The 19,507-nt window shown below is 40.1% G+C and overlaps 1 protein-coding gene across 1 annotated transcript; it reads left to right on the top strand.

Moving 5' to 3' along the window:
- The first annotated feature begins 3,834 nt into the window (after positions 1 to 3,834).
- LOC107754932 (uncharacterized) lies at positions 3,835 to 17,586 on the top strand. Its single transcript, XM_016571575.1, has 10 exons — positions 3,835 to 3,906; positions 4,462 to 4,497; positions 6,533 to 6,568; positions 7,771 to 7,997; positions 9,636 to 9,781; positions 14,663 to 14,942; positions 15,044 to 15,183; positions 17,129 to 17,220; positions 17,289 to 17,385; positions 17,530 to 17,586. Exons 1-10 carry the CDS (start codon positions 3,835 to 3,837, stop codon positions 17,553 to 17,555), a joined length of 1,152 nt encoding a protein of 383 aa, XP_016427061.1. The 3' UTR covers positions 17,556 to 17,586.
- Positions 17,587 to 19,507: the final 1,921 nt, after the last annotated feature.

Consider the following 19,507-nt stretch of genomic DNA (forward strand, 5'->3'; position numbering starts at 1 on the left):
TCTCGAAAGGGAGTGGTGGGAACCTTGGGCACATAACCAGGCCGGGGTCTCCCAAACTCAAGGTACGATTTGTTGACCGAGAATGCCTGCAGGTCCCCCACCCTCTTGATGGAAGTGAGCGCAATCAGGAGCGAAGTCTTGAAAGACAGATGTTTTAGCTCAACTGAATCAAGCGGCTCAAAGGGGTCCCTCCATAATCCCAAGAGAACCACGGAGAGATCCCAAGAGGGGATGAAGTGCGACCTAGGAGGATTTAGTCTCCTCGTACCTCTCAGGAACCTGACGATTAGGTGATACTTCCCCAGAGATGAACCATCCACTCCATCGTGGTGAGCCACAATGGCAGCGACATACACCTTCAAAGTGGAGGGGGACAGCCTCCGCTCCAGCTTTTCCTGCAGGAAGGAAAGCACCGCACCAACCGAGCATCTCTGAGGGTCCTCTCGGCAGGAGGAACACCTCTCAACGAATATACCCCACTTCAAAGCATAGGCCTGCCTCATAGAGGGGGCTCTAGCTTGAGTGATAGTATCTATCACAGTCTGAGAAAGGCCAGAGAGGTCTACCGCGTCCTGTCCAGGTTCCATAGATTGGGTCGCCGGGTGCCAGATCGTGCCCATCCCCTGAGAACGAAGGTCCTTCCTCAGGGGAATCCTCCAGGGAGGGGTTGTCGCGAGAAACATGAGGTCAGCAAACCTGGTCCGGGTGGGCCAGAATGGCGCAACCAACCAAGCTGTCGTGAGAGCACATCGACTGCACAATTGAGCTCTCACAGAACATGCAACGTGCAGCGATTTGAGCCGCGTCTGACTCCAGAGGAGGAGATGGCGGGCGAGTTGCGACATGCGACGGGAGTGTACACCGCCCTAGTGGTTGATATACGCCACCGTCGCTGTGTTGTCCGTCCGGACAAGTACATGCTTGCCCTGCAGCAACGGTTGAAACTGTCAAAGAGAAAGCAGCACTGCTAGCAAACTCGAAAACATCGGCAATCGATGTGCCACTGCAGTCGAGGTCCTGTCCAGGAGCCTGAGACTGCATGCCCGCTGCATACGGCGCCCCAGCCCGTCTTTGAGGCATCTGTGGTGACAACAACATGCCTCGACACCTGTTCTAAGGGCACTCCTGCCCGTAGAAATGCAGGGTCTGACTAAGGACTGAAGAGGCGGTGACAACCCGGGGTAATGCCGAGCCGAAGAGTGACATGGCGCCATTCCCATCTCGGGATCCGGCAATGCAACCAATGCTGAAGCGGTCTTATATGTAACAGGGCGAGCGGCGTAACTGCGGCTGTGGCTGCCATATGCCCCAGGAGCCTCTGAAATAGTTTTAGAGGTACCGCTGTCTTGCCCCTGAACAAATTCAGGCAGTTCAGCACTGACTGCACACGCTCGTTCGTGAGAGGTGCTGTCATCTTGACCAAATCCAGCTCCACACCGAGAAAAGAGATGCTCTGCAAAGGGGAGAGCTTGCTCTTCTCCCAGTTGACCTCGAAGCACCAGATGGCTGAGGTGCTGAAGCACCAGATCCCTGTGCTCACATAACAGATCTCGCGAGTGAGCTAATATAAGCCAGTCATCGAGATGAGGATCCGGATGCCCGTCTCCCACAGTGGGGACAGGACACCCTCTGCCAGTTTAGTAAAAAATGTGGGGAGACAGGGACAGCCCGAAGGGGAGGGCTTTGTACTGATAAGCTCAAAGGCAAACCGAAGAAACCGTCTGTGTTGAGGCAGAATTGAGACATGAAAGTATGCGTCCTTCAGGTCGATAGCTGTAAAACAATCCTGGTGTCGAACGCAAGAAAGAATGCGCTTCTGCGTCAACATCTTGAACTGAAGCCTTTGTAGGGACCGGTTCAAGACTTGCAGATCCAGGATTGGCCGTAACCCACCGCTCTTCTTGGGTACGATGAAATAAGGACTGTAGAATCCCAAATTCATCTCTGCTGTAGGGACAGGTTTTATTGCGTCCTTTACCAACAGGACCGCAATCTCTGCACGCAGGAAACAGGCATCATTGTCTGTTGGGACAGATGTAAAAAGAATGCCCCTGAACCTGAGAGGGGACCTGGCGAACTGAATCGCGTAGCCGAGCCGGTCAATCAACAGAGTGGTTATCAACATACCCGTGGTGGGGCAGCTGTGGGAAGAAGGTGGCTCAACCCGGGAAGCAAAAGAAGTAGAGACAAGCTGCTGTAAGCAGCACTAACCTGATCGTCCCAGTCCCGCGGAGAAGTCAGTGGAGTGCGAGGAAGCAGCGCGTCCAGCAACTCCAAGGTGTTGAGAGGTGAATTCATGCCCCGAGTCTGAGCGTGAGGAAGTAGAGTGTCACTCACAATCAGAACCTAGCGCGACAGACCCAGAGATGAGGGAAATTGCTATTTTACTTAGAAGGTGGGTACCGCTGACCCGGAGGTCAGCAGTGACAGTGGTGGAAAAAGCCCCCGGTTCTCCCCCGGGGGTGGGGGCGCAGATGTCGGTGTCCCCAAAAGAGCAGTTCCTGTCATCCCTGGGTCGCCCGTCTCAGGGACGTTTCGCAGTATTCTGAGAAGACTTAGTGGCACCCTGAGAAGCAGGCTGCACCCCCTTTCTGCGGCCAGCTCGATGCCCCTGTTGAGGGATTAACTCCTTTGGTGTTTCCTGGGGCGGAGCAGGTGTTGAGACCTGGCTCCCGGCAGCCTGGGGTTCGAAGAATCACGCTGGGGCAAGATGTGCTTAATGGCCTCTGTCTGCTTCTGGACTGCCGAGAACTGCTGGGCAAAGTCCTCGACAGTGTCGCCGAAGAGGCAGGCCTGGGAGAGGGGGGCGTAGAGAAAGCTAAATTTGTCAGCATCACACATCTGCGCCAGGTTCAGCCAGAGATGGCGCTCCTGGACCACCATAGTGGACATCACCTGACCGAGGGACCGCGCCGTGACCTTCATCGCTCGGAGAGCAAAGTCGGTCGCCGTACACAGTTCCTGCATCAACCCCAAGTCAGGACTACCCTCGTGCAGCTTTTTCAGTGCCTTGGCCTGGTGAACCTGCAGGATGGCCATGGCGTGCAGGGTGGAGGCGGACTGGCCTGCAGCGCTGTAAGTCTTGGCAGCCAGTGCTGACGACAGCTTACAGGCTTTGGACGGGAGGTGCAGCTGGTTCCTCCAGGTGGCAGCATTTTGCGGGCCCAAGTGCACCGCAACCGCACGCTCCACATGGGGAACATCAGCATACCCCCTGGCCACCACACCATCGAGGGTAGTGAGGAGGGAAGAGCTCAAACGTGATCGGGCAGTGTACGGGGCTATCCACGTTTTGGTGAGCTCTTCATGAACCTCCGGGAAGAAAGGCACTGGGGAAGAACGTGGCTGGGAGTCACGTCCGGAGCCAGGATACCAATCGTCGAGCCTCCAGCGCTTGGGAGAAGGTTGAGAATTCACCTCCAGTCCGATGCTCTTGGCCGGCCCCGGAGGTGCATGGCCGTGAACTCAGCTTCGGACTCCGACTGAGCAGCCGCAGCGGCGGGGGGCTGTTCAGCAGAATATTCGGCTTCCGAAGGTGATAGCCCCTCTTCTGATGCACTGATAGACATCTTATCCTCTTCCGGAGCCCCGAAAGAGACGCTGGGTCCACCGCGGGATGAACCGGCGCCATCTGCCGGGAGCTCAACGGGGCTACACTGGGAGGGGCCAGAATTCCGTGGGGGCTGGCCTGATGTAGCATTCCTGACCATGATCCTCAGGTCACTCTTGTCCCTAACCAATGCAGCCGCAGAGTCTTTACGACCCGACAGACTGGGCTGGGTAGAGCCCAAGGGAAGCCTCATTATGAATGAGAGCCGCGATCTTAGCATAGCCATGGACATGCGTTCACAATGTGGGCATGAGACATCCACGAACGCCGTCTCAGCATGCTTACGGCCCAGACAGGTGAGACAGCGATTGTGACCATCGTCAGAGGTAAGGAAACTACCACACCAAGTAGTACATGGTCGGAAAGACATCCCGACAACTGTGCTTGATGTAGGAAATTGCTCGTTTAGGCTGGTTTGTCCAGGGAAGGACAGCGGCACTTATCTGTGTGCAACGGGGTGATCTCTCCGCTGAAATGCAAGAGAAGGAATATTCTCCGCAGCCGAGAACTCCTGCAGTTTGTAGATAGTGAAGATTCATTTTCTTCTTTTAGAAAGCAGCGCTCACGATGCGATCGGCTCCAAAGCAAAAATATGAATGAGTGGATGTACGCCGCCATCTTATATATCCGTATGTACGGGGGAGTGGCTTGGCATGCAGATTCCACTCGCCAATTCTCATTGGCCTTTTCTTCTAAAGCTCAGAGGTGATTGGGGCTCCTGAGTGAGACCCCCAATGTCAGTCGACGTAACATCGAACGTAACTGACTGAAAGGAAATGTAAGTTTCTAGTTATAAGAAAAATCCATTTAAATTTCTAAATACTGAGCGTCATTCTGTTTCTCATTTCAAGGGTTTTTCTCCGTTCAAACGAAGGCAGGAAGAGAAGGTGAGACTTTGTCAATTAAACACTATTACATCTTTTGTCAGTGAGTTTGTGCTGCTTTTAAACATTTTCCAGGCTCTGCAATGTAAATATTACAGAAACATGGTGAAATCTCATAAACTTAAATAGCCCAGCAGGACAAATTACGGTTTATTATTTATTTTACTAAGTATGATTGATGGAAGTTTGAAAAATTACAATACTATTCCTGAAATGCTTATTTTATTTCAACTAAAACTGGCTGCTGTTTGAATCTTTCCATCCAAGTCGACAGAGAAATCTCAAAAAGGTTTGCTACTGTGGAGCATGATGTAAAATTGAGGCATAGGCAAAAATCATGCAGATTGAGTCCTGTAGATGTTGACTGATAACCATCCGAAAGTATTCATGCAATATTGAAGATCAACCCTCCTAATAACATCTCAGTGACTCAAGATTATTGACTGTGAATTTCTCTCACAAACTTTTGAAATCTGCAAGAGAGCAGCAATGAGCAACAGTCAATGAAAGTAAAAAAGACAAAAAGAGCGCAACTTAGAGTGAGAGATTGAGAAGAGGGACCAAACATAAATAAGCTGGGGGGAAAAAATCCACAGTAAATATTTCCCGCTTATCTCCAAGCATTTGTCTCATATACATCACCTTTCAAAACCTTAGTAAAAATCTTTTATCTTTTGTTCATCAATGCTGCATACAGTATATTTGATTAAAAGATCACTAAATTGTTATTTAAAATCACTATTTTCAATGGTAATATATCATAAAATGTAAGGTGTTCTTGTGATTCAAACCTGGATTTTCAGCATCGTTGTTCAGTGTTCAGTATCACGTGATCTTTCGTAAATCATTATGCTGATTTGATGCTCAAGATTCTTTCTATTCTTTGATGAATAGAAAGCTCAAAAGAACAGCATTTATATGACATATACATTTTTGTTACATTATGGATGTAATTACTATCATTTTGGATCAATTTAATGCATCCTTCCTGAATAAATGAATACATTTTTAGTGACCCCAACTTTTGAACGCTTTTTACAGTACTCGTTATTTCAAAGCAGCTTCACAGAAACTTATAATTTTCTTTATATTTGTTCTTTATATAAATTACAATCAGAATATAAATAAATAATTGTAATTGGAAGTAATCTTTTTCCATTAAAAATATTCCAGTGAACATAGCAACATGGGGCATACCTGTTCAGTCGACATTGGGAGCTCAACGGGGCTACACTGGGAGGGGCCAGAATTCCGTGGGGGCTGGCCTGATGTAGCATTCCTGACCATGATCCTCAGGTCACTCTTGTCCCTAACCAATGCAGCCGCAGAGTCTTTACGACCCGACAGACTGGGCTGGGTAGAGCCCAAGGGAAGCCTCATTATGAATGAGAGCCGCGATCTTAGCATAGCCATGGACATGCGTTCACAATGTGGGCATGAGACATCCACGAACGCCGTCTCAGCATGCTTACGGCCCAGACAGGTGAGACAGCGATTGTGACCATCGTCAGAGGTAAGGAAACTACCACACCAAGTAGTACATGGTCGGAAAGACATCCCGACAACTGTGCTTGATGTAGGAAATTGCTCGTTTAGGCTGGTTTGTCCAGGGAAGGACAGCGGCACTTATCTGTGTGCAACGGGGTGATCTCTCCGCTGAAATGCAAGAGAAGGAATATTCTCCGCAGCCGAGAACTCCTGCAGTTTGTAGATAGTGAAGATTCATTTTCTTCTTTTAGAAAGCAGCGCTCACGATGCGATCGGCTCCAAAGCAAAAATATGAATGAGTGGATGTACGCCGCCATCTTATATATCCGTATGTACGGGGGAGTGGCTTGGCATGCAGATTCCACTCGCCAATTCTCATTGGCCTTTTCTTCTAAAGCTCAGAGGTGATTGGGGCTCCTGAGTGAGACCCCCAATGTCAGTCGACGTAACATCGAACGTAACTGACTGAAAGGAAATGTAAGTTTCTAGTTATAAGAAAAATCCATTTAAATTTCTAAATACTGAGCGTCATTCTGTTTCTCATTTCAAGGGTTTTTCTCCGTTCAAACGAAGGCAGGAAGAGAAGGTGAGACTTTGTCAATTAAACACTATTACATCTTTTGTCAGTGAGTTTGTGCTGCTTTTAAACATTTTCCAGGCTCTGCAATGTAAATATTACAGAAACATGGTGAAATCTCATAAACTTAAATAGCCCAGCAGGACAAATTACGGTTTATTATTTATTTTACTAAGTATGATTGATGGAAGTTTGAAAAATTACAATACTATTCCTGAAATGCTTATTTTATTTCAACTAAAACTGGCTGCTGTTTGAATCTTTCCATCCAAGTCGACAGAGAAATCTCAAAAAGGTTTGCTACTGTGGAGCATGATGTAAAATTGAGGCATAGGCAAAAATCATGCAGATTGAGTCCTGTAGATGTTGACTGATAACCATCCGAAAGTATTCATGCAATATTGAAGATCAACCCTCCTAATAACATCTCAGTGACTCAAGATTATTGACTGTGAATTTCTCTCACAAACTTTTGAAATCTGCAAGAGAGCAGCAATGAGCAACAGTCAATGAAAGTAAAAAAGACAAAAAGAGCGCAACTTAGAGTGAGAGATTGAGAAGAGGGACCAAACATAAATAAGCTGGGGGGAAAAAATCCACAGTAAATATTTCCCGCTTATCTCCAAGCATTTGTCTCATATACATCACCTTTCAAAACCTTAGTAAAAATCTTTTATCTTTTGTTCATCAATGCTGCATACAGTATATTTGATTAAAAGATCACTAAATTGTTATTTAAAATCACTATTTTCAATGGTAATATATCATAAAATGTAAGGTGTTCTTGTGATTCAAACCTGGATTTTCAGCATCGTTGTTCAGTGTTCAGTATCACGTGATCTTTCGTAAATCATTATGCTGATTTGATGCTCAAGATTCTTTCTATTCTTTGATGAATAGAAAGCTCAAAAGAACAGCATTTATATGACATATACATTTTTGTTACATTATGGATGTAATTACTATCATTTTGGATCAATTTAATGCATCCTTCCTGAATAAATGAATACATTTTTAGTGACCCCAACTTTTGAACGCTTTTTACAGTACTCGTTATTTCAAAGCAGCTTCACAGAAACTTATAATTTTCTTTATATTTGTTCTTTATATAAATTACAATCAGAATATAAATAAATAATTGTAATTGGAAGTAATCTTTTTCCATTAAAAATATTCCAGTGAACATAGCAACATGGGGCATACCTGTTCAGTCGACATTAGCTTACAACTGGTATGCCCAAAACGCTCTGGATGGGTTGAGCTCCATCTGTACTCATACAGATACACAGAGTGACCCGTGGTGGAAGCTGGACCTGATGAAGACGTACAGCGTGAACAAAGTGACCATCACTAACAGACTCGACTGCTGTAGCACCAGGATTAACGGGGCAGAGATTCGGATTGGAAACAATTCTTTAGATGTTTTCAGCAACCAAGTGTGAGTCTCTTTGACATTCTTATATAGTTGCAGATTCTGGTCATTTGGTCAGTAACTTTATAATATATATATATATATATATATATTATTATAATTTTGTTATTACATGTATTCATTATTTGCAGGTGTTAAGACTATGTTAATATTGGTATAAGACCACAAAACAAAATCAAATATCTACAGAAAGCAGCAAGAGTTCACTGGAATTGCCTAAAGGAATTCAAAATCAACAAATCCTCAAGAAACATAACATAACAATACATTTTCATATAAATAATCCAAAACTTTTATTTTTCAATTCTATACATACTTCACAAAAAATAATATCGTAAACTTGCTGTTAAGTGAGTCAGATATCGATTCAAACCTGTCACTCTCCTCATAAGGGTCATTTGTTCCTGAATCGGACTACATTTAGGCTGTGTTTTTAACTAAAAAGAAATGGATCATAAGAGTAATGTGTTCATTGGTCGTGCTGTATGTTTATTGTTTTGCATCCAGCGCACGAGGACAACCCAATAGAAAGACATTCATGTTATTATTTTGTGGTATGCAGTCATTTTATTTTATGACATTGATCACATATTTGATACAGACTGTGAACTTGGGTAAATTATTGTTTCTTTTGCTGTGACAATTATCTGTAGAAACACTGGTTTGCATAACTGATTAAACGTGATAAAGATCAGCTGGTTGACATTATTCGCTTTTTAAAATGGCAGCACTCAGAGGACGAGACCAAACCTTCAGTGATTCACCTACAATACCTATGTTACCATATGTTCCTCTGGTTTAGTGGTAGAGCATTGCGTTAGCAGCGCAAAAGGTCGGGGGTTCGATTCCCAGGGAACACACATACTGGTAAAAAAATGTCTAGCCTGAATGCACCGTAAGTCACTTTGGATAAAAGCATCTGCTAAATGCATAAATTATTATTAAATTATTACCACATTCCCTGCGTTGTATTACATTAAAATGTAATAATGTACAGATCACACACTGAGGAAAACATATCACTGATAACACATGTACATCACAGAGATGTTTATTTGACATTTGCATCTGCAAGACATTTTTATTAGAATGTTTGCTCATCTGCAATATGTCTATAGGACGTTTCCTATCAGATGTCAAATAGACGTTTATTAGATGCCTTTAAGATATTTATGATTTAGAATGTATGTATGTATAACTGACATCTTACAGACGTCTCTCAGCTGTTTGTACACAGCAGATGTATATCAAGCGATTTTTAACAGACATCTTTCAGACGTACATGTGCTATCTGGGATATAGGTCAAGTGCTAAAGGCTAAAGGTGGTTGCCTTGGTCACGAGACCGTTTGTAACATTACAAAATTCAACAACACCGTTTCTCTCTGAAGCATCACACAGGCAAGAGGGATACAAACAACAAAACATTATTTTCTATGTGTAATAATAATACTTCATTTGCGTAATTGTACAAATAATTGTACATGTCTATTGCAGCTTAGCTGCAAAATAAATAAAAAAAAGTGCAAAACATCATGTATTATACTAAGAATATTGTATATAAAATAAATTTAGGAATAAGAGAGTCATACTAATAATGAGCAACAAAAACACAGAAGCAACTCACTCTTTCCTCTTTCTCCAGATGTGCTGTAGTTTCTTCTATTCCAGCAGGAGCTACCTACAGCTACTCGTGTCGTGGGATGGAGGGACGTTATGTTATTGTGAATATTCCTGGAACTTCAAAGATTCTTACTCTCTGTGAAGTGGGAGTCTATGTGATTTTTCCAGGTAATTCAGAGCTACTTAACAACCTGGTCTAAACCCTTTCAAGGGGAATTCGACTTTTTTAAAGCTGTTCTCATTTCATTACAGTAGTTTTTAATATAGTTCACTCTAGTCGAGATCCAAAGACTTAACATATACTCGGACGGTGCTTGCATATTATTATGAATGGGAGAAAGCAAGATGCATAATTTGGCAGAATAAGGACCGTCTTCTAAATAAAAGAGTCAATAGGCAATTGATAAAGTTGTCACGTCACTGCAGCTGCCATTAGAGGCTCTGGTTGGCATAGAAAGAGTTTGTTCTGATAAAGGATGGCACATGCGCGTTGGCTGGACCAGCGTGGAATATAAGTTTTTATAAGACATTTAGGGGGCAGCTTATGTCAGATTTCATTGCTTTAGGTCACATGATAAGTTGTCACGTTTTCCTGTTTCTCTAGCATGTTATGTAGCTCTTTATGCATGTGTAAGATCTGCAAAGTTACAAACCTCAGTCTCCCACAAAATGATTTTTTTTTTCTATCTAAAAGCAAAGGCTGACCGAAACTTGCCGAAAATGTATAAACAAAGAAGGAAGGAGTGGTTTCAGGTATCGCAGTAGTGTTGTTGCCACCATGTTGTGGAGATGATGTTATGTTTTTTCGTGAAAGCAAAAGCACTTTATTTGGCCTTCTGAAAGTGGACATCAATGGTTAAGATTTATTTACAACACTGATTCTTGAGAAGTGGGACAAAACAGGTGCCACGGCATTTCTGTTTACAGGTGGAACATTCAAAAACACGACACACACGTCTTCTGGAAATCCTGTATAATCTAACCAATCCAATGTCGTCTTCGAAACTCCTGAAGTGTTTCCAGCTAAGTGTGCAGTTGTCATTCAGTCAACGGTCCATGGGCATGATGTCTGAGGCTGAGACTAGTGGCTAGGTGACACAAAACTTACTTTTTCATGTAAGTTTCATGGATGTACAGAAAAAAGTAACATAACTAGTAATGTAACTAATTACTTTTGAAATAAAGTAATCAGAAAAGTAACGATCAATTTTAAAAGGAATAATCTGTAATTTAATTACATTTTAAGAGTAACTTGCCCAACACTGCTATCTAATGACCAAGACTGGCGAGTATGTGACTGTGAGGTCCGCTAACAGCCGGTGCAAGATCTCTGAACAACATGAGAACCCGAATGAATGAGTACAATCAAAATAGGAATTAAAAAAGATAAACAAATTTCTAAAAAGTTATTATACAACTTTTGAGAGGCTTTGAGCGCAGACAGATTACATCTGTACTTGCAGACAGATTACATTTTCACATGTAACCAACAATTCCTCAACAAATATAAAATATCATAATACAATATCATCAAAATACTGATCTGATGGAGGTGACAGACCTGACAGAGTTGACACATCTGACGGGGGTGATAAAAACCTGAATTTATAGTCATTTTAACCATCAAATACATTGAATCAATCAATTACTGTATTAAAACAAACACAGCAAACTGTGAGAATGTTATTGATTATAAAGCTTTTATTCAAGAGTCACATTTAAGTGTTTTGATAGATTGGAACACAAATTATCTATTTTATCTCATCTCAGAACAGTATGTCTGCTGTGGATCTGCTATGGTATCAAGGTAACTTTTAAAAACTGTTAATTGAAGAAATAAAACAATTTGTTGTTACCTCTATCCATTTACATTGTATCTCATTTCAATTTCACCAGGATATTAATATTTACTTTTAAACATTTTAACAAATTATCCAAACATTATACGATCAGAATACAAATGTCTGTATTATGTATAGATATGTTTTATGTAGTGTCATTTGTTCCCTCAGCCTTATGTTCGCTCAACCCTAACTCTGCTAGAAGTGATGACTATCAATCCACAAAAGCAATATATGCTGTCAGGTCACATATTTAGTATTTATACATTATTAGAAAAAAATAAACACTATTGTCAATTTAGTATAATTAAAAATTACTTGAAAACCACAAAAATATGATGACTTCATGGTGAATGTGAACTCTGTCACTGGCCCGTCACCGTCGTCAGACAGAAAATCTTATGGTGGTGACTAATTTGGCATTTCTTTCACAAAACAAATGGAGTTCATGTAGTAGCTAACAGAACCTGTGTCAGGAGAATAAAATGATCTAAACATTTCAAATAATTTCCTCAGAAACTGGAAGATGGTGTTGACATATCATGGTTGTGACACAGGAAATACTAACATTAGGATTTAAAATATTCTAAAACTATAAAACTGACCAGAGCCTGTCTGACACTGATGTACTCTGCAGAGGTGGAATGTGGCAAGGGGTCCTTTAGAGTAACAGCTGCCCCTGATATTCATTTATTACATTTTAATGAATGTCTGACGGTGTTGACAAAAATGGGGACACAACTTTGAAACCTTCACACTTCACAATCACACGTGTGTCATTGAATAACAACCTTGTTTTGATATGATATATTATTAAGGGTTGCATTTGATAAAACAAGCTATTTTTCATGATTAAAAAATATATATCCATTTTTTATCATATGAATAATTGAATCCTTCTCTGTGGACACACTGTTTTAGATGTAGTGAGAAGACATTGAGTGTCATAAACTTGATATAATAATAATAAATTAAACTGAAGGGGATAATTGTGTTAAATACATTATATTATTAATCCCTCATAACATTTACAATTTGAAATATTTTCATTTTTAAACCTAATAGCAGTTACAATTGCTGGACATGTTTTGTCCCACATCTCAAGAATCAGTGACAACCCAAATGTTCAAATGTTCAAGTGTGTGTAGCGCATTTTACGAAGGACAGTTTCCTGAACCTGCAAGAGTGCAAGGCCGTCTCTAAAAAAAATTCCGACTTTGATAGGACAATCTGGTGCTTCTGAATCAGAGCCCTTAAAGGGATAGTTCACCCAAAAATGAAAATCCTGTCAATAATTACTCACCCTCATGTCGTTCCAAACACGCAAGACCTGCGTTCATCTTCGGAACACAAATTAAGATATTTCAATGAAATCCGAGAGAAGAATTGTTGAATAAATTCATTTTTATTTTATTCACTCATAAAAAGCATTCTCGTTGCTTTATAAAATTATGGTTGAACCACTGATGTCACAATAGGGCCTTTCGCACCGCGGGAACCTTTTCATAGTACCAGAACTAATTGTGGAACTACCCACTTTTTGGCGTTTTCGCACCGCTGGAACTGGGTGCGATTTTAGTACCGGACTGCCTTTTTCGAGAACCAAATTAGCTCCTACTCCGGAGCAGGGTCTAACCAGCACAACTGGTACTAATCATGACGTAAGTAGACATTGATTGGCCAAACGCGTATGAAAACGCCCTCACCCGCCATGATTTAAAACGCTGTGTAAACATACTGTAAACATTGTTTCGCAAGAATGGAGAACAGCGATAGATGGACGGATGCTGAAGTGCAGGCACTTGTAGCAAATGTAGCACTGGTAGTTGTCGTTGGAGATTCTTAATCCTCCTTTCCATTCTTTCAATCGCTTTACGTATACGTCGACTTTCCATGTCCATTATTGTGAAACCCGCGAGACACAACAAAAACACAGCTCCGATCACAGTGTCCCCCATCCTCCTGTTGTTAATGTTGTTCTTCTTTGTTTCTGTTGTTGAACGCCACGCACAAATGAAGACGCTGTCGACCGGTCCCAGTACTTTAGTACTGTACATTTAGTTCTGGAACTAAAGCGGTGCGAAAGGCCCTATTGACTATTTTAACGATGTCCTTATTACGTTTCTGGTCCTGGGAACGTTTCAGTCACATTGCTGTCTATGGGAGGGTCAGAAAGCTCTCAGATTTCATCAAAAATATCTTAATTTGTGTTCTGAAGATGAATGAAGGTCTTACAGGTTTGGAACGACATTAATGACGGAATTTTCAGTTTTGACTGTTCAAATGCAGAGTTTGGCGAAGTGTAGAGTAACGCATATTGTTTGCAGTTCTTACAATCACAAGTGCAGAGAAGGAATTATATTTACAAACAGTGTCCTGTTTTCTGCTTATAACTGGCGGTGAAACGACGACAGACATAGATGCACTATGTTCCATTTCACACTGGATGCTAAAGCAGAGCTGAAGCAGCAAGTGCCTGTTGTGCTTTCACACTGGCAGCGTCATGTGCAGCTTAGCACTCTGATATGTTCAGCTCACAGTTGGTTCCAACCGATCGGCTTTTTTCACAATCTGACTCAGGCTCGAACTGATGGTAAAACTGACAACATTATTAACTGTTCTTTTAATAGCTTTGGAAGCTGAAGCTGGCGGTTATGACAAGGGGAGTTACATTTCCGACACACACTTGAGATGTTTGACCAATCACAATGCGCTGAGTCAGCTGACCAACCAGAGCACCCTGAGCTTTTCAAAGGAGGGGCTTTGTAGAAATCAACACGTTTTAGGAAGACTGGGCATAGAGGAGCTACAATAATGACCAGTTTGTGAAAAAAAGAATATATTTTTGAACATTAAAGCAAACTAACCTATTCTATTACACCCAATACACAAAATAATTAAATTTGAAAATAGCATCATATGACCCCTTTAAATGCTAATATGGCCAGCAGTCTTTGCAATTTCATAATTTACCCATTCAGGTAGACAGGACTTGGTCATGAATGCCTGAAATAGCTGCTCAGAGGCGCTACAAATATGGTCGCCGAGTGAAAAGATATTCCCTGAAAAGGACTTTGTGAAGACTCGACCAGCTCAGACAGATCTGACAGCAATGCATTCCTAGATTGATGAAAACCACCTCAAACACGTTCAAAGAGTATAAAATAAGCTGACTAAAACCATTTCTCAACACTATGACATCTTACAGGTAATTTGGCAACAGGAAGAACCATCACACAGTCATCAACCATTGGCACCTGGCTTGGTCAACAAGCCATTGATTTCAATCCAGGTTTCATACAACCATCGTCATCGTGTTCCTCAACCGATATTCAGACTAACCCATGGTGGAGAGTGGATCTGCGTTATATTTACAGAGTAAGTAGAGTCGTCATCACAAACAGACTAGACTGCTGTCCAGAACGAATAAACGGAGCGGAGATTCGCATCGGAAACTCTTTGGAGAACAACGGCAACAACAATCCCATGTGAGACCCTCTTTCCGTTGCTTAATATCCATGAAAATCCCTGAAAAAATGTATGATGAAAGACTAGAAGTCTAAATGATGTTTTCTCCGTCTCTCTTTAGATGTGCTGTAATTTCTAGCATTCCAGCTGGTGTTTCCTCCACCTACACATGTAACAATATGGATGGTCGATATGTGAGTCTGTTCATTCCTGGAGATTCAACGATTCTTACTCTGTGTGAGGTGGAGGTCTATGGAGAAGGTGTGATCAAACAAGCAGATTTAGTGTTTTGGGAAACTATTAATGGCTTTATTTATTTTTTGAATGCAAATTATTGTTTGAAAATGTGAAAGTTAAAGAGTTGCATACTCTCAACAGTCAATAATTCACCACATAAAATGCATTTGTTTTTGACTCTAAACCATGTCCAACCTCATCAGTGATGTGCACAGACATTTTGAGGGGCAGGGGCTCAAGTGGAGAAAAGCACTTTTCATATTTATTTATTTTTTCTAAAAAAAACTTTAAATATATTAGGGGTGCGCGATATTGACAAATATATATATATTTTATCGATAATGATAATTAGACAATATTTTGCTGAGTTATTGCTGTGTTATTGTGCTGATATCTTAAGGACTACCGTGGACAGCTGACTCCTAAAGTTGTTGATATTCTGCATATTCTGTGTGGTGATCAGTTCACAGCAATGAGAGAAATTAATCTTTTCCAATAAGTTTAAATAGATTTGTTTTACTGTTTATGGGCATTTTTACCTTTATAAAGCCATTTTTTCTAAAAGTGTGCATCATCTTTTCAGTTAAATTCTTAAATTGAAACAGTCAATTAGAATAATAAGTCATTTGGGCTGTTATCGAGCAAATTAAATCAGTATTGACAAAATTAAACTTTGCAATCCAGAGAAAACACAGAAACTGCATTAGAAGGGGCATTTAGATGCATTTACACACTGTTTAATGCAGGACAGGAATGCATTTAACCTGCAGTTACAAATGCATTAATACTGTTTTGATATTTTAAACGTAAAACATTGAATACTGATATTTATTTATTTATTTTTTTAAATGAAAATATACTTTAAATGTGAAATTAAAACTGCAAGTAGGTGGCAGCAAGTCACTATTAATAAGTGAGTCATTGCGACTGAACCGAATCATTTAAACGGTTGATTCATTCAGGAACAAAACAGCGTCATATTGCTCAGAGAGACGAATTGGAATGATATTTGTTGGCAAAATAGAGCAAAAACAGTCAATATTGTGCCTAAAACATAAGTGTCTTAATATTAAATTCTTGTTTATTGAACTGCTGTATAAAATCAATATCACATTTGTAATCATGCTGCTTTTTGGTGGAAAAAAAACGTCAGTCTTCGCGTGATACTGGTTAACTATATTAAATGATATAAATATATACATTTCTGCCCCCGTATCTTGAATTTTATGATCATTCTAAATGCATTTTAAAAAATGAATCATGCAGTGAAAGAATGCGCACTGGTCTAACCTACTAGACTTCCTATTGCCTTAGCTAAACTTTAGCTAACTTACATGGTAGCTCTCATGAGTCATGGATGTTAGCAAGACAAATTAACTATAATTGCCTTTTGTCTTTTGGATAATTAGCTGTAAATTCGAGGCACAGGTAGCTTAGTCTTTTGTTCATCACCCCTCACCTCCACAGCAAGACGAACACAACTGGAAAGGGAGGGAGGGCTTCACTTCTGCGGCTCTCTGTCTGTGATTGTGATGTGCCTGATAGACCTGATAGTTTGATTTTTTATTTGTTTGAGAGGGAAAGTTGTGCGCAAACAGAAACACACACACACACACATATATACATATTCATTTATAAAATAAAAAAAAATTCAACTCTGCAGAAAAAGGGGCACTTTCTCTCGAAGAATAAAAAGGGCAGGTGCTCAAGCCCCCTTTGATGTCTAAGTGTGCACGTGCATCATTGAAAGTGAACTTGTATTTAAATGTCATCTGGCTCTTTTTTTGTTTTTCATTGATTTTTGAGGATCATTATACAACTTCTCATTGCATCCATTTAATCTTAAGAGATGCATTTGCACTAAATTGCTGTAGATATTTTAGTAACAATGCATTTTATGTTTTCATTATTTGCATTTAGAGTTTTCTTTTCCCTTCTATGTATGTTCACTCTTGTGTCACTCTTTTAGGTCCTGTACTGAAGAAAACCTTTGTGAAGATGAAACTGAAATCCAGTTCGAGTCTGTCTGAAACTGAAATGAGAGTCCAGCTCCTGTCACAGGTGAGAGAGGGAAACATACAGAAATCTAAGTGCACTGATAGCAGTTTTAAGAGATCTGCTGATTTCAGCTTCAGTCTGCTTTGGTGGAACGAGGGTTTTCTGACATGACGCTGCAGTGGTCTCAACCACCCAAAAAGGAAGCGATGCAGAAGGTAGCTTCACCAGGTGAGTTTGTTAATGCAAACACTGGAAAACCTGAAATGAATGTTGATTTTGAAGTAAAAATTCAACTATTAAAATAATTCTGCATATATTACAAATAAAATGGAAAATTATATTTTATGATGTAATGAATTGTTTTATTTACAGCTCAATGTGCTGTAAGAAAGAGATGATGATGATGATTATGGGGAAACCCAAACTTCGGATCAGTTTTGATGTTCTTCATTTACCTCCTGGAATATTCTCCAGTCCTCAATGTTGGTCACAATAAAGTTGTATCTGAAAATTGAAACTACTGATTCCTGAAACTGAATTTTGAAACATGCAAACTTATTTCTGTAAAGCTGCTTTGAAGTAATTTGTATTAAATAAAGTGCAAGTACTTGACAATGCATAGGTAGTGTTATTGATGCATAATTTATATACTTTCATTTGTTTTTTATGTTTTTATACAATATTTATTTTAATATAATTTTTAGAGTTTAGTAAGATGTTTTTAAAATTTTATTTTAGTTAACATCATTTTTATTTTTATTATTATTATTATTATTTAGGTAACACTAATAACCTGTGTATATGATTTTTAGGAAGACCTACATTATTTACTGCAGTTTACTATTTCAGTTTACTTTATTACATTTTAATTTTCCTGCTAAGTGCTGAAATTAAATTAAATTTTCAATATTACAGTTTTTCTCAATCGATTTTACACATTTCTCCAAACTCAGGTTACTGTTCTCAAAACAGTGGAACACTTTATAATTGTCCTAAACAGATTATAAGTTTTCATTAATTTCATACAAATTACAAACCATGCAAATATTTTTTCTCAAAACACTGTGAACAAAACTCTCAAATGTTTTCATAATAGTTAATACAACAACCAACCAATACATTAAAATATCTGAAAAAAAGTACACAAATCGCAAACATTTATGTACCATTTGTCCAAACACAACAAACAAAACTCTGTAATTTGTCATATCATCAAAAGAACATGGTATATTTTCAGTTGGCCCCAAACTAATAGCTGCACACTTAACACAGCACAGGAAACACATTTTCCTAATTGTTTACACATTTATGGTAATTGCTTTTACTGTAAAGGGGAAAAGGGTAAAAGAGTATGCAAATAAATAAATAAGTACATAAATACATACATACTGTACATACATACATACGTACATACATAATGGAGGAGGGGTAAAGAAAGAGGTCCAAGTGGAAAAGTTTGTGGAGTGGTTACAGAAAGGGGTGTAACAAGAGAAGAAGAGTGGAACAGATAGAAAGAGATGAGCAGAGAGGATGACGTAAAAAAGAGGAGATGAGAAGGAGAGGGAGAAGAGATGAGTAGAGAGGAGGGCATTGATGTAGTGGACAGAGCAAGAGGAGAGACTGTAAAAAGACATGGACAGAGAAGAAGTGGACAACAAGATGGAAGAAGTAGAATGTATAGACACATTTCAAATGAAATCAGTTACCTTAATTTACCATATAAGAAATCATGCCCTCTACTTTAGAGAAGCTAGAACACAGAAAGTCTGTCAATACACTTCTGTATTTCTATATAAATATTGTGGTTTGATTTTTGATAGTGCATATTTGTAGTCGTCCTAGGACAACTGTTCTTTACAAGTAAATGTCCAAACATTGTTCAGAATTTAAGTTTGAGAACATTCCGGTGGACAATCAAGTTTATTTTGAATGGAACAAGAGCACTGATATGGTCCAGAACAACATCACCAGCCACAAAGGAAGAGGCCTGTGAAGATGTTAAGACAGGAGCTTGTCAAGCATGGATTCAACCACCTCACATTTTTTCCCTTATAATGCAAGCGCAGCAAACATAGTGTTGATAAATGCAATGAAATTATCTTCCAGATGGAAATGAAAGCAAGATCTATAATACAGCAAAATGTATGTACAACAGCAAATGTGTGTGTGTGTGTGTGTGTGTGTGTGTATATACACTTAGGTCCATGTATATTTGGACACAGGCACTATTTTTTATTATTTTAGCTGCTGACCAGAACATATTCAAGTTACAGTTATATAATGAATATAAAGTGCACACTCTGAGCTTTAATTTGAGGGTATTCTTGTAAAAATTGGAGGAAATGTTAAG

Source organism: Sinocyclocheilus rhinocerous, unplaced genomic scaffold, assembly GCF_001515625.1.
Source record: "Sinocyclocheilus rhinocerous isolate Xijiao unplaced genomic scaffold, SAMN03320098_v1.1 scaffold2577, whole genome shotgun sequence".
Taxonomy (NCBI): domain Eukaryota; kingdom Metazoa; phylum Chordata; class Actinopteri; order Cypriniformes; family Cyprinidae; genus Sinocyclocheilus; species Sinocyclocheilus rhinocerous.

Excerpts from the sequence above, each read along its gene's own strand:
- LOC107754932 (XM_016571575.1), top strand. The coding sequence starts at position 3,835 with ATGGACATGCGTTCACAATGTGGGCATGAGACATCCACGAACGCCGTC. Across the intron at positions 4,498-6,532 it reads AACGAAGGCAGGAAGAGAAG|GGTTTTTCTCCGTTCAAACG; the intron begins GTGAGACTTTGT and ends TCTCATTTCAAG. Across the intron at positions 9,782-14,662 it reads AGTCTATGTGATTTTTCCAG|GTAATTTGGCAACAGGAAGA; the intron begins GTAATTCAGAGC and ends GACATCTTACAG.